General features: G+C 35.9%; 1 protein-coding gene across 1 annotated transcript in view; it reads left to right on the top strand.

Moving 5' to 3' along the window:
* Nucleotides 1–332: 332 nt before the first annotated feature.
* The window catches only part of LOC121324762 (serine/threonine-protein phosphatase 2A 55 kDa regulatory subunit B gamma isoform), a 111,687-nt gene continuing 96,809 nt past the window's right edge, over nucleotides 333–15,210 (top strand). The window contains exons 1-2 of the mRNA XM_041266923.1: nucleotides 333–470; nucleotides 568–645. Of these exons, the coding sequence (XP_041122857.1) occupies nucleotides 464–470; nucleotides 568–645 (85 nt within the window). The 5' untranslated portion in view covers nucleotides 333–463. The remainder of the gene's footprint in view (nucleotides 471–567; nucleotides 646–15,210) is intronic.

Here is a 15,210-nt window from a genome sequence, read left to right as displayed (position 1 = left end):
AAAAGGTACATTGTGTCAGCATGCGAGAATACATCTTTCCTGTGGCCATGTGGATTTTATTTATTTATTTATTTTTAATTTAGTTCCAAATATAACATCATTTTCAGTTCAAAGGGCCATTGTTCACGGGTAGCGCGGGGAAGTATGCAAACCCGAGTGAAGAAACACATTAGGAGATGAAAGGCAACACGTCTTGTTTATTAATACCACCGTACTGAAAGGTTCCGTAATTGGTTTCCCAGGTTTAGTTTGTAGCGCTGAAACTCAATTGGATTTGGAGCATCAACGGCCGCAGACAGAATCTCCGCCCATCGCCAACGTAACAGTCACGGTGAAACAGCCAGCAGCTTGAAGTTCAGAAGATCTTCTGTATACCTAGATCTTTGGTTATATATTTGAAGTTGTTAGAAATGTATTTAATTCTGAAACTTGTAATGACTGAGGAAACTTCCAGTGAATAACAATGTCAGGTAACTAGTGCAAATATTACTTTAGAATTATCCAAATATACCTCGAGCTGCTTATTTATAATCTATTTTTATTTTATGTTTTACTTTATTAATGTAGGGGTTGGGGTTTTCAAGGAAGAAGCACAGTGGTGTTTGTCTCAAATAAACGGAATTACTGGACTGAAAGTCTCTGGAGGTAGGACAACAGTGGTTTACATTTTTTTTCAGCCAAAGTTGCGTCATTGTACTATCACGTTATATTATCCAGACTTGTGTTTTTTTTTTTTTTTAAGGACTGCATTTTTTTTCCTTCCAGCAACTTTGTCTTGTTTAGTCTGTTTTCAAAAATTATATTTGTAATTACAAAATAAATAAAAACAATAATACATAATAATAATAAAAAAATAATAAAAACAATAAAAAAAAGTGTATTTTACTTTGAACAGAAACAACAATTTAGGCTGCAGTCAGTCAATTTAGAGAATTAATAATTCTAGACGGTTTGTAGTTAACCCTTTTAAGGGTATCGTCTGTTTATTTCTATATTTAATTTCTTAGTGTAATTAAGACACCATTTAAGATTGTAAGAAATAATACATTTTCTTGTAATACAGTTTTAACAAATGACTCCAGTCTACAGTGGGTGTTTTAACACAGGTAATAAAGTTCCACGATTTTGTTTATAGGTAATAAAGTTCCACGATATATATATATATATATATATATATATATATATATATATATATATATATATATATATATACACACACACACACACACACACACACACACACACACACACACACACACACACACACAGTGCCTTGCAAAAGTATTCAGACCCCTAACCAATTCTCTCATATTACTGAATTACAAATGGTACATTGAAATTTGTTCTGTCTGATTTTTTTTTTTTTAAAACACTGAAACTCAGAATCAGTTATTGTAAGGTGACATTGGCTTTATGTTGGGAAATATTTTTAAGAAAAATAAAAAACTGAAATATCTTGCTTGCATAAGTATTCAACCCCCACACATTAGTATTTAGTAGAGCCACCTTTCGCTGCAATAACAGCTTTAATTCTTTTAGGTAAGTATGTACCAGCTTTGTATACAGTGTCGGAGTGATTTTGGCCCATTCTTCTTGGCAGATTTGCTCCAGGTTGTTCAGGTTGGTTGGACGACGCTTGTGGACCGCAATTTTCAAATAGTGCCACAGATTCTCAATGGGATTGAGATCAGGACTTTGACTGGGCCACTGTAGGACATTCACCTTTTTTGTTCTTGAGCCACTCCAATGTTTCTTTGGCCTTGTGCTTGGGATCATTGTCCTGCTGAAAGGTGAATTTCCTCCCAAGCTTCAGTTTTATAGCTGACTGAAGCAGATTCTCTTGCAGTATTTTCCTGTATTTTGCTCCATCCATTCTTCCTTCAGTTGTAACAAGATGCCCAGTCCCTGCTGATGGGAAGCATCCCCACAGCATGATGCTGCCACCACCATACTGCACTGTAGGGATGGTGTGTCTTGAGGCATGGGCAGTGTTTGGTTTGCACCACACGTAGCGCTTTGAGTTTTGGCCAAAAAGCTTTATCTTGGTCTCATCTGTCCACAAAACCTTTTCCCACATCGCAGCTGGGTCGCTCTCATGCTTTCTGGCAAACTCCAGACATGCTTTCAGATGGTACTTTTTGAATAACGGCTTCTTTCTTGCCACCCTCCCATACAGGCCAGTGTTATGCAGAGCTCTTGATATGGTTGACTGGTGCACCATTACTCCACTCCCAGCCACTGAACTCTGTAGCTCCTTCAAAGTGATTGCTGGCCTCTCTGTGGCTTCTCTCACTAGTCTCCATCTTGTTTGAGCGCTGAGCTTTGAGGGACGGCCTTTTCTTGGCAATGCCTGGGTGGTATGATGCAGCTTCCACTTCCTGATTATTGATCCAACTGTGCTAACTGGGATATCCAAACACTTGGATATTATTTTGTACCCTTTTCCTAATCTATGCATTTGTATTACTTTATCTCTAACTTCTGTAGAATGCTCTTTGGTCTTCATTTTCCTTCAGATTCACAGCCTTACCAATGATCCTTCAACAGTGGGGTTTTTATCCAGAAAATGTGACAGCAACTTTAAAGGTTCACAGGTGGAGGCCAATGGTATGGTAATTGTGTCCTCGTTAGGGCAATTTCTTTCATCAGTGCAAACTGGGAGCTTCCACAGCACAGGGGTTGAATACTTATGCAAGCAAGATATTTCAGTTTTTTATTTTTCTTAAAAATATTTCCCAACATAGAACCAATGTCACCGTGCAATAATTGATTCTGAGTTTCAGTGTTTAAAAATAAAATATCAAACAGATAGAAATTTCAATGTATCATTTGTAATCTGGTAATATGAGAGAATTGGTCAGGGGTTTGAATACTTTTGCAAGGTACTGTACTGTATATATATATATATATATATATATATATATATATATATATATATATATATATATATATATATATAGCCTTGAATTAATTGTTAGTGGTTCTGTCAATGTTGGTATTCTGGGAGTTTCTTTTCACATACATGGTCTTAAGGCTGTATATATTCAGGTACATTCAACTGACCTTGAGCAATATTTCAAGTAATGTTTGTCCTCTAAACATTTTTCAAATACTGGTGAATACCAAAACTAACCACATAGAATAATATGCCCCATGCCTGGTATCATGCTCTAGCTGTGTTCCACAAACTATTGTGGAATTACTGATCTGAGAATCTTCGTCATCTTTTTTCCTTTTTTCCTCCAGTGTAAGGTGTTCCATTTATCTATTTTTGTTCTTATTAATGCCTTTATTCAGTAGTCCAAATCTGTTTGTTACAACAACAACAAAAATGCATTTAAAAAATGTATTAGCTTTTTATGTTGTGCAAATGAATGCTTTTCATCTTCTCTTGCTTTCATGGTGAGAATAATAGTGTCCTTTAATTGCATATCTTGAAAGGAATGCACTCTATTTATCTGTCATGGTGTGAATCTCAATTGCCAATGAAACTATTAAAAGAATGAATGTATTAAAATGGTGGCAGAGGGAGAGTGTCAGGTGTGCTTCTTTGAGAATAATAATAATAAATAATAATAATAATAATAATAATAAATAATAATCATCATCATCATCATCTTAATTTTAATAATATAATAGGGTCATACCAACTCAACCAGAGACGTTGCCTGACCGTCTATGATGGTTTTCAGGCCCACTGAGTTTAGAAATGCTAATCAATATTATTAGTATAATTTTTTTTAATTTCCCCATTGAACTGTGACCTGGCAGAATATCTGAAAAATCACCCTGGGCTCAACTTAGACGCTACTGGGTAAAGGTTTGGGCTGAAGTTCGAATAAAACTCATCACTTACCCCTTGTCTGGCAACTTGCCAAACGTGAGTGTGGTACTCCTGGTATTTTTTGATAGAATGCACTACTCCTTATGAGTCGAACAAGGTGCTACACATGCTGGTAGCGTGTAAGTTGAGCCCAGGGTGATTTTTCACTTTAGGCTGACCTTTGTCAGGTCACAGCTCAAAGGGGAAATAAAAAAATCATTTTTTGATCTTCTGATCTGGATCAGGCTCCACTGATCCGTAATGTTGATCCGATCCAGGAGCTGCACACACCTTAACTAGAGAAACAGACCAATGAGAAGTGACCATACGTGGCACGTAGTTTAAAGACCACAGCTGATTAAATTTGTATACAGCCTGAGATCAAAGTAATGTTGGGGGAAAAATGGCAAACTGATGGACAAAGATAGAGCACGATGCACAACGTTGCTATTTCCAAAGCACAGGAAAATGGTTTAAGTTTATGAGGTTTCTGTCTACTTGCAGTTTAACTTTTCAATTTAAAATGAAACAGTAAAACAGCAAAATGACCTTTTGTGCAAATAAGTAGACATCAATAAAAACGAAATACATTACCAATAGCAATTTGCACAACTATTATACCAAATTAATCTCGATATATTACTTATTCTAAATGATTTATTTATTTATTGTTTATCCTACAGACGGTCAGATCTCTATATCAGTGTTCCAAAAACTCACTCTAGGTCTCATTTTACTAAACATTTTTAACTAATAAACAATTAGCATAACGAACATGATCATATTCATAGTAAAGTTTAGTTCTTACCTGCAAACAGGAACATGTTTAAAGTTTGAAACTCAGTGTCTGTAGCTTGGTGTTTACATTATTGTCGAGACAGTACGGTTTGAGGTTCAAGCTACGTTTGCATCTTTTATGTGGATGGAAGCTGAAAATACTTTTTAAAAACACCCTTTTCTGATACCAAAACATTAGCAAACTTGTATTTATCTTAAGTATTTCAGTTGTGGGGAAACCTGAATGTTTCTAGAAATATATTTTAAGGGCAATTTTGATCCCTCTCATTAAATCTGCATTATGCCACACTGGATCTAGCGTTCAACGCTGCCTCGGGATGGTTGTACTAAAGGGATCTGATCCTGGGTCCGGGCTCAGATCTAAACGGAGCTTCCTTGCTCTTTGAAGACTAAAGTCATGCCTTTGTAATTCCATGACTCAGAAGCGACTGAATAATATTTGCCACACTCATGACAACATTGTGCTAACAATTTATTATTTTCAATGATTGCAGGAATGTCTTTGGATATTTTAATTAGACCCTCCATCCCCCACACACATACTTTTGAAGCCAAAGTTACGCCACTGTCTGTGGTGATCATATCAGATCAGCAGCAGTTTTCTGTAAAATCAGCAAAGAAAAAAAACAAAAAACAAATCATTGTCATACTAGCAGTTCTATTTTTAGGCTGTGGGTTTTTAAATTGCCAACAGAGGGCAGTACAGGATGCATTTCGGTGGGGATTTCATTAGCGTGTTTCACATGGTTTCTTCTCAAATCCACTTTCACCTGATAAAGGGGTCCTGTGTAGTCTTGCAACTCAGGTTTTCGTGATTTAAACTACACCAAGTACTAGTTGACAAAACCTAGCACAGTAGAACTGTTCTGGTGTATAAATGTGCAACCTGAGATGTCCAAAGCTATTTCAATCTTCAGACTAAAGCAGCTGATGCTGCATTTGAAAATAGTTTTCTATGTATCTTTATAAAGAAGTTGCTTTGGTACTGTACAGTGTACCGTATGCCAAGTCGTGAGAATTGAAGATCTTATCAAGTCAATCTGAATGGTAAGATCAGGAATGTTTATATATATGCTTTTATATATTTAAAAATCCTGAACATCTGGTTATTTTGTATTTACTCCACGCTGTGGTCTGTGTGACCCACTTAGACTGGGCTGTAAAACCCATTAACATAACGATTGTGCTTAAAACCTGCACACTAATGAAAAATCCAACATGCAATGCTCCTGGAAGAATCCCCTGCCAAGAATGGCAATTTACACAGCCATGATGCGAACCTGTTCACTATCGCCTCCACTTTTCCCATTATTTTGTTGTTTAAGATATTGAGTCTAGTTCTCTCTGTACAGTAGCTCTTGCGTAAAGCTTTTAAATAAATATATATATATATATATATATATATATATATATATATATATATATATATATATATATATATATATATATATATTCTTGTTTATAAACAGAATACTAAACAGTGTCCTCTTGATGTACAAGTCATCACTGTGAGGGGGAAGGGGAGGGTTGTCAAACCGGTGTGAATTGGACACACCGTGAAGCTTTTGCACAGACCACCTAATCCCATTATTACCTGGAACGGTTTGAAATGTCATGTGAATTGAAGGTTTGAAATATACTCTTGAAATCGACCACTTGGCATGCATTTCTGTAGAGAAGAATGACAATGGCTGTGGTTAATTCTACATTATTTTCTGCGGTATTCACGTGCATCTCTTTAGCTGTTCTACTGGTTTCTACCTTCCCTATGAAACACCCTTAGTTTCCTGCCTCTCTGTGTGGAAGAATAAAATAGGGGAGCATATTTTATAGTCAATTCTGTAATTTTTTTTTTGATTTTTTTCTTTTCTTTTCAAAAAGCAGAAAAAACCAAAGGCGATAATGAAGCTGTATTGCTTTTTTAAAATCAAAATGACTAATTGCTGTAGGATTTAATTGCTGTCTATATACAGAAAATAACAACCCATTAAAAGCTGCATTGCATTAGCAAGTTTAGATGTTGTTTATCACAAGGATATAATGAATGCAGGTGGGTGGTTGTTTGACTTGATGTCCTAGCCAAAGCATTAGTGCCTGGTTGATGTCTGGTGAATTTGAAACATTATTGCAAAATGTTATCTTACACATGGGGTGCTAAGCTAATTATTTTCTGTAAAGTGATGGAGTGCTTATATGAGAACTGTTTCACAAACATTGGTCAGTTGAGTTGCAGGGATGGAAATAAGACTCCTATTGCATAGCAGTTTCACCCACTCCAGGTTTTACTACGAGCTTGATTAGCCACAGCATTTAACTAACAAGCTCAGGTGTATCTTATTAAACTTGAAGTAAAACCAGGAATGGATCAAACTGCTATGCAGTGGGAGTCTTATTTCCCTCCCTGGAGTTGTGTTTTCATTGGGAAAATCGAAAACACGCCACTTTGGAGAAGAGCAGTTTGTTTTCAGAGCAATGTGGCAGTTTAAGTGCTGAACTTCAATATTACTGTGTTTTTTTTTGTTTTTTTTTATAAAAAGAAAGATGTTTCTTTTTTGGCAAGTGGAGAGCATGTTGCCCGTTGCTGGGGTTAAACACATACTTGTAGGGAACATTATTGAGCAAGGTGAAGCTAAAGTGACTTCTGTTACCATGGGGACATGAGGAAAACTTTGATGATGATTTTATGGTAGTTTGTGACGACATTTTCTCAAATGGTTTAAATAAATTTTATTTTGCGTGTGATTCATTTAAATAAAAATAATTCAAAACTGAATGTGGTTACATCACAGCATGCAGTGTGACATGAACAAAGTGTTGATTTTTTATGTACCTGAGAAATGCTGCATTTGATAATCTTGACAGCTTTATTTAGTTTCTTTTGGCATATACTATAGGGTTCAAAATAGTTCATAACTATGTACTGCCTTTAGCGTCATATATAATTTTATTGTGTGTAAATAAGAAAAAATAAATATTGTGCTGAATAAATATTGAATGATTGAATAAAATGGGCCTGCAGTAATTTGAAAATGTACTTAAACCTGTGCCTGATGTATTCTGGTGATGCTGCTAAATGAAGCACACTATCTGAATGCATATTCTGAGATACTCTAGGTGGCGTTAAAGTAGTCCGGCCCTTCACTAAAAGTGATTATTGGTGCAACCCCTGCCTTCGTGGTTAGCGTGACACCAGAAGCTGCCAATTAAATGTGGAATTTGAGTTTATAAATTCAGTTCGTTCCAATAAGAGGGACTGGCATTTAATCACTGAGCAGGTGGAAAGGTAACAAGGTCATTTCATGGATTAGCATGGTTTCCACGTGACTTATTTTAGCATTATCCGACACAAAGGACAATGCACTAAACTACTAAAAGAGACAGCGGCCCTCATAAAATAGTCCCTCTGTGTCCATACCAGTGCAGTGTTCCCATAATGTGGAACGTTTCGATTTGTGATGAGGGTTAACACAGAAACATATGTTTTAAATTACACCGTGTAACAATTTTTTTTTTTTTTTTTTTGTTCCTGGTTAGTAAGTGTTATTTCCTAATTGCTTATGCCTCAAAAGTATAGAAAATGGTTATTGTTCCCCACAAACTTTACTTTTGTGACCAGGACAGTGATATTTCAAAATATCACTATTTCCAATGGGAAAACGGGCAAATGTGTGTCTTTTCGTTCACATAAAGTCAGAAAAAAACAACATATGAATCCAAATTAACATGTATTTATACTAAAGTAATACAAAAATGACTACAAAAGATTTAGAAGTGAGTAGTTTTTCAAGATTTACGATTATACTGTATTTACAGTATAATCGTAAATCTCAAAAAACTACTACCCAGGAACAAACATTGTGTTACATAGTGTTATTTTAATAATGCTATGGTATATCCCAAGGATTAAGAGACAGAGTGCTGGAGTGTATATGCTATTAATATGCAGTTTCTGTTTTATTATACCCATGGAATAAACAGCAACAACATTTGCGTCCACTACCAGCAAGCCAAAAAAAAAAACTGGTGGCCAAAATCTATGCTATACTTGCTGATAGGTAACATCAGTGCAAGCTGTATGATGAATAAGAATGCCAGCTGCCAAGGCATTGAAAGGGGTTGAATGGAGCTGCATATGGTTAGGGTTACCATCCTGGGCTTTTATATGAACAAATACTGCAAAGTATACCAATATGGGTTAGAACCTAAAGCAGAGCAAGGGTTTTAATGAATAACTGATGCTGACATTTTTTCTCCACGATGTTGGGTTATTACCTTGAAAGACTCTTTCCAGGATTGTCTGCTGAAAGACACATGCTACTTGGATTAGTACAGTGAGTTTCTTGACACATTTGGGACACTTAATGGGTGATGTGTCAATATCTTAAACCTGTAGACAATCTGCAGTGTACTGGGGTTTCAGATCTGGCCTCTAAATCACTGCAGGAAGAACACAAACTAATGCATGGTACTCCTTAAAGAGTAAGCCATTTCAAATGTCATTTGGATATCTTTTTTAAATTCCCCTTAGAAATGTTACAGATCCATGGTGGTTGTGTTTTTTTTTTTTGCTGCAGTACTGCGTTATCATTCTTCTCCAGCCAGCCTTGCTGTGAGCTTGCTTCCAGTTTGTTTGGAGAATGCTATTCAAATAATTTTACCTTTTTGGTTTTTCAGCTCATTTCTGAACTCTCTTACTCTGCATCTATATAAAGGTACACTATATTCCACTGGCAGCATTGAACGGTCACATTGTCAGATGATTTGAGTGAAACAAGGAAGGCTGTTCTGTTGCAGGACTTCTGTAGACAAGCTATAATAACTCATAATTAAACCACTCAGAATGATTACAAACACCATTTTGCTTAACATTTTGGGCGAATGAAACTTATATATTCAGTTACTAGCCTGAATTTGATTAGACTTGCAACGTTCAACCAAGATGTTATTACGTCATACATAACAATGTCTTCTGATGTTGTTCATGTAGGTCTGCTAATGTATGGTATTGCTGTCTGAACTATTGAAGGGTCAATCTTGGGGACCTTTTCCCTGATTTTGTTGAACCTGTACTGTACATGCATATGTATTATACAATTCTATTCCATGTGATGTAGGACATGGTGACCTAATTTTGAACGGACAATGGTAGGTATGTAAATTAAGCCCTTTGTACGGGCGCATTTATGTTTTTAATGAACAATCTGCCCGTGTTTTGCCGTCCGAATCAACTGTGGAAGTTAGTTTGGTGCGTCTTTTACAATGTGCTTTTTGTATTTCTCTTTTGTCTTACATATTGTTGTGTAATAGCTGATGAAGCGTTGAACAAAATTAATATCAAGTCTGATTTTTACACAAAGAAGTTGTGCTTTGGCACGGATGTCTCCTGCCTCAAAGTAATTCTTTTTGACGAGCATTTGAAACCTATGATTTGTAAAAGGTTCTGGGCAAATTGTGTGCCACTTAGGTTGCACTTAGAGCGATTCTGCCACAGTAGTTAGAGATAATGAATTCAGAGCAGGGACAATTAAATTTGGCACTAAAGGAGGTTGATGATTTGAAGTGGTACACACATAGACGGTGACGGTGTCATGTGGATAGGAGTTTTTTTGCACCATTTAATTGCGCTAATGCAACCACATTTTAAGACACCAGCAGATGGGGCAAATTAAAAATAAAGGTCCTCTATACAGACCTCAGAGAAGGATTCCGAATGGTAAACTGGGTATTTATTGTACAAATGGTATATTTGTAAGAGCGAAACAACCAAGAATGTTTATAAACACAATGTTAAGGTTTCTAGATGTTCTTTGCCACCTGCTTGATGCATCTACTTGGAGGTGATGGAGATGTGACATAATAAACAACAATAAAAGCTTGAATAATAAAACTAAATAAACCCTGTCAGTGAGTCAAAGCATAACAATGACTGTCATTATTAGCAAATTGATGTGACTCACTTTTTGTTAAAATCGTAAGTCACGAAGTGTTCTGACGTGTTAAGTCTTTTTCATTATTGATTTGTTGTGGTCTTCAGATTCAATCCTCTATGCTTGATGGCTCTTGTAACAGTTGAAAATCAAAGCTAATTCAAAAACATGATTTTGGCAGCTTAAAAAACACACAGTTTGCTAGAGAACAAAAGACATTCGTTAATTTACACCACAAAAAGTAAAATCAATATTTAGGCTGACTTAAGAAAAATATAACCTGAATAATTTTTGTCATGTAGTAAACAAAGCCTAAAGCATTCGCATTCTAGGAAACAATGACATACTGAAGGAAAATATGCTTCAAAGGGGTACTCCCAAAATTAATTTAATTGCTTGTTGATTAAGGCCAAGTAGCAATTTATCAGCGCTTTAGACAGGGGTAGTGTAGCGCAGGTTCGTAGATCATCGATACTTCATGTACTACATCCACACACTGAACAGTGTGAAGTATGGCACCACTAAAATGTTACATTTAAAAAAAACAAAAAAAATGTTTTAAGTAAAAATAGTCAAAGTGCAAATGTCGCTGTCAATTCAAGACCATTCTCAGTGCATTCTTCAATAAGGATGGTCTTGAATTGACAGAACCATTCACAATTGTGTCTTTTGTTTAGTATTTGTTCTCCAGTAGATGTGAATTTAGCTTTCATTGGCAAGTTTGACCCACTGTCTGATAGACGCTTGCTTTACTGTAATAATAATATAACAGTATCTTTATTTTCAGTGGCAGAGGTTGGAATTTGAAGCAGTGACTTTCTGGTTACAAGCCCTGGACCTTAATCCCTGGACCACATTGCCTCATATTGTATTGTAGCATTTGCTAAGACTTTTAAAACACCCCAAGGAGCCTTGCTTGTATTTCTTTTTGAACCTGTGGTGACTGGAAACAGTAAAGCAAGATGGATAATGTTAGTTGCATTTTTATTGCAGTTTGTTATGGTTTGCCACAAGTGGGGCTTTTCATTTGAAGGTCTGTTCTTACAAATGGATGTTAGAATAGGTTAAGTGTAATACCTATGGTAGTTATTATGGCATTCAGGGACATAGATAGGGTTCCGGAGTCATGGGTAGCTGCCACATGGCATCAGGCTTGGGTTTTACAAAGGTCTGAGTCTGCTTTTTGGTCTCTATGGTCAGTCAGACTACTAGAGGGAATCACAATAAATTACAACCATCAACAATGGTGTGGGGTCAGGTTTGTTCAAAATACATCTACTGTACAGCGTTTTTCCACAAGATCCCAGTATGGTTCAGTTTTGGCTTCTCAAAAGCAAAGATTTTTTTGTCTGTTAAATCCACAGCTTATAAAATCTTGCAGTGAATATGATGATTATTGTTTTTATTTTTTTTTGGTTGTTTAGATATGCAAAAAAGGGACAGTTGTTAATGTTATTGGTAATATTAAAGTGAAATGTGTTGAAGACTTTTACTGGTTTGTTTTTAGTTTCTTTCTATAATTCAGATGCAAGAATATACTAGTTAAGTGTTTATCTCTGTTGGATATTTTTGCATCATCTCAACATATTATTCTTCTTATCCAAATGCAGTTTGATTTTAAAACAAGATTACAAAGATTTTTAAAAACCTGTGACAATGTAACGTCTTTAAACAGAATAAAAGGTTAACCTTTACCAATCGATGAAGCAGCAGTTTGTCCTTCACTGTGATTTTGTCAATGTCACTGGTTAATATTTGTGTAGTGGACAGCTTTTTTTTTTTTTTTTTTTTTAATAGTGTTGAAGCCTGGAAGAATAACTTACAATCTGATATCTCCAGAGCATGCAGCTGTGTTAAGGTTGCAAAGGTTAAGCACAGCTCTGAAGTGCTCCATTCCCTCACCACCCTGGGACTGGAAGGCTCCTCTGGTCCTGGGAGGTTAAAGAGCACCTGTGACTGAGACAAGGGTGTTTGAGGCTGGACAGGGAAAGAGGACTGAAAGGTGTGCTGCAGCTATAACTGCATGTATTTCATGTAGTTTGTGTACAATTACTTTGTAGGACTGAGTACTTCTCAACAAATGCACATCTTTAGGATTAAAAATGGTTAAGCTTTAACCAGAGTGGATGTGTGTGTGTGTGTGTGTGTGTGTGTGTGTGTGTGTGTGTGTGTGTACTACTACTACTCGTAATATCTAGCACAAAAATATATCCTGAAAATGGTGAACCTTGGCAGATGGTTAATTGACCATAACAGTTCATATACCATTCCCTTCCTTCACAAAACGATATCAAATGCAAATTCTAAAATAATGAAGTGTATGCTAAAGATTTTGATGAACTCGTGAATGTAGCATGGAGACCTAAAAGGGAAGATTGTAATGCCATACAGTGATGGAGAAGATGAAGAATGCAATCACACTTTAAGATCTCTTTGTTCAGTCTTTTCACAGAGCCACATTTGTTTTGTAGCACTGTTTCTAATTTCCCAGGATATCTCCTAGCTGGATGCAGCAGACATTAAGAGCCTTTCTAGCTACCATCGTGACTTGCTCTTACGCCCTTTTGTAATTAATTGATTTGTACACCAAAGTATATAACCACCCATATAAAATCCTTTGTGTGCTCGTCCTATTACTTGCAAAGCCTCTCTGACACACTGACATTGCTCATGACTCACATTTTAGTCACACATTTCATTGAATGCGTTTTCTGTCTAGTATTGAGGTGTTGCAAACATGCATCATGACAAGCAATTTATTAAAGTTGTTTTAATTGCATTTTTAAAAAATGTCCCTCAGTTTTGTATATTTGCAATTGTTCTGAATGGTTTGGGTTCTGCTGCTCAAATACTCAGTGCTGACACTGAACACACAGCCTTTTCCATTCAAATTATGCGATAAGATGACGTTACAATTTTGACAGCCCTCCCCCTCTCTATGCGATTCAACATTATAATCGGTTATTGATTGCCATGGCTTCTATTGGCAAGCCTCAGTTAATCAGTCACCGATTGATTAATCTCCCTGGTGCTCATGACTAGCACATGCATGGTTTCAGTTTTATTAGAAAGTTTTTATGAAGAGTCTACACTTTATTTTTGCTGTTTGCACACTTTTAAGACCTTGACCCACCAGCACGTTGCTTCGCTTTATTTATTTTTTTAACGGTCGGTAGACAGCGCTACACCAGCGCATCTATGCCAGCCATCAATTCCCTTTACCGGGAAAAAAAAAGTACTTTACAGTATTACATTTAGCATGATAATACCACCCCTCCCCCACTGTTGCTCTTGCCTAATACACAAAGGAAATATGGCTGTGTTTTGGGAAGTCATGGAAAGTGTGACATCAACAGGAGGAGGAAAAGATTCATACTGTACATAAGTTTGAACATACATTTGATTACATACATACATTGACTTGAACTACTTAAAAAAGGGAGTTTAGATAGTCTTCTAAAGTAAAGAACTTTTGTCTCCAGTCATCTTTAGTACCGTGCCTATTTAAACATAGATAGTTAATCACAGTGTGTTTATCCTTATTTGTGTGTGTGTGTGTGTACTTTTATTTATCTGTATACATGTTGTGTGTAAACAGTCAATAATATAACTAGACCACAGTTTTGCAGCAACTGATTGACCGGTATCTTGTAGCTCATATAGTGATATTTTTTGTTTAACGAAGACTGAATCAGTAAAACAAAGCAATAAATAATATAATCAACAATCATATTAATTAATTGTGCAATGCGAATATCGTTTTCTGAATCAATTGTGCATGCTAGGTTTCAGATCGATCTTCTAAGTCACTGCATAAGACATTTTACAACTAACATATACTCACTGTATTTCGTACGCTTAAAGATCTTACATAAAAAACTTTTTTCATTTATTTTTGTTTGTTTTTTTTAAATTTCATAACTCTGCTGTACGGTTACTGACTCAGGTATATGATCCCCTCTGTGCCAGAAATGGAAAGAGATGAACATTGGTTTATCAGAATTCATTTGAACCAGGACATATTTGTATATAATTTATGTTAAATAATAATAAATAATAATAATAATATTATTATTATTATTATTATTATTATTATTATTATTATTATTATTATTGTCAAGTGTACAGAACACTATGTTGTAAGGAAGGGGTCTACGTTAATCTACATAGCCAGCAAATCAACACAATCAGACAGGGATGTCGATAATTCACAGTAGTGACTGTTTTTTTTTTTTGGTTGTGTTTTTTTTTTTTTTTACTTGTATTCACAGTAACATGATAGCAGTTTTTCAGCTTTAACGCACGTTTCAATTTCTCATTTCATAGGATTGCAGTACAATGGTTGACATTTCATGACAGGCTTTAGTTTTAGCTGTGTTTATGGATTATAGTTTTATGAAAGCGGGAGAAGGCAGATGACGTGACAAAACCCCATTCAATTTCACAGAGTAATCACAGACTCGTCTGGAAAGTCCATCTCCAAAGCGATGAGCCTCCGCTTTTTCATTTCTGGTGATGTCACCCATGAGTGCAGAAACGTTGGACGAGGATGTAATGGGTACATAGAAATCCATTATATCAAAAAGTGGCACTAGGTGAAGCGACGCGATGCGCTGGTGTGTCCGGGCCTTTATAATCCTTGTTTTAGTTTTTTTTCCATTT

Source organism: Polyodon spathula, chromosome 1 (genome assembly GCF_017654505.1).
Source record: "Polyodon spathula isolate WHYD16114869_AA chromosome 1, ASM1765450v1, whole genome shotgun sequence".
NCBI lineage: Eukaryota > Metazoa > Chordata > Actinopteri > Acipenseriformes > Polyodontidae > Polyodon > Polyodon spathula.
This window is presented reverse-complemented; position numbering and strand designations above follow the sequence as displayed.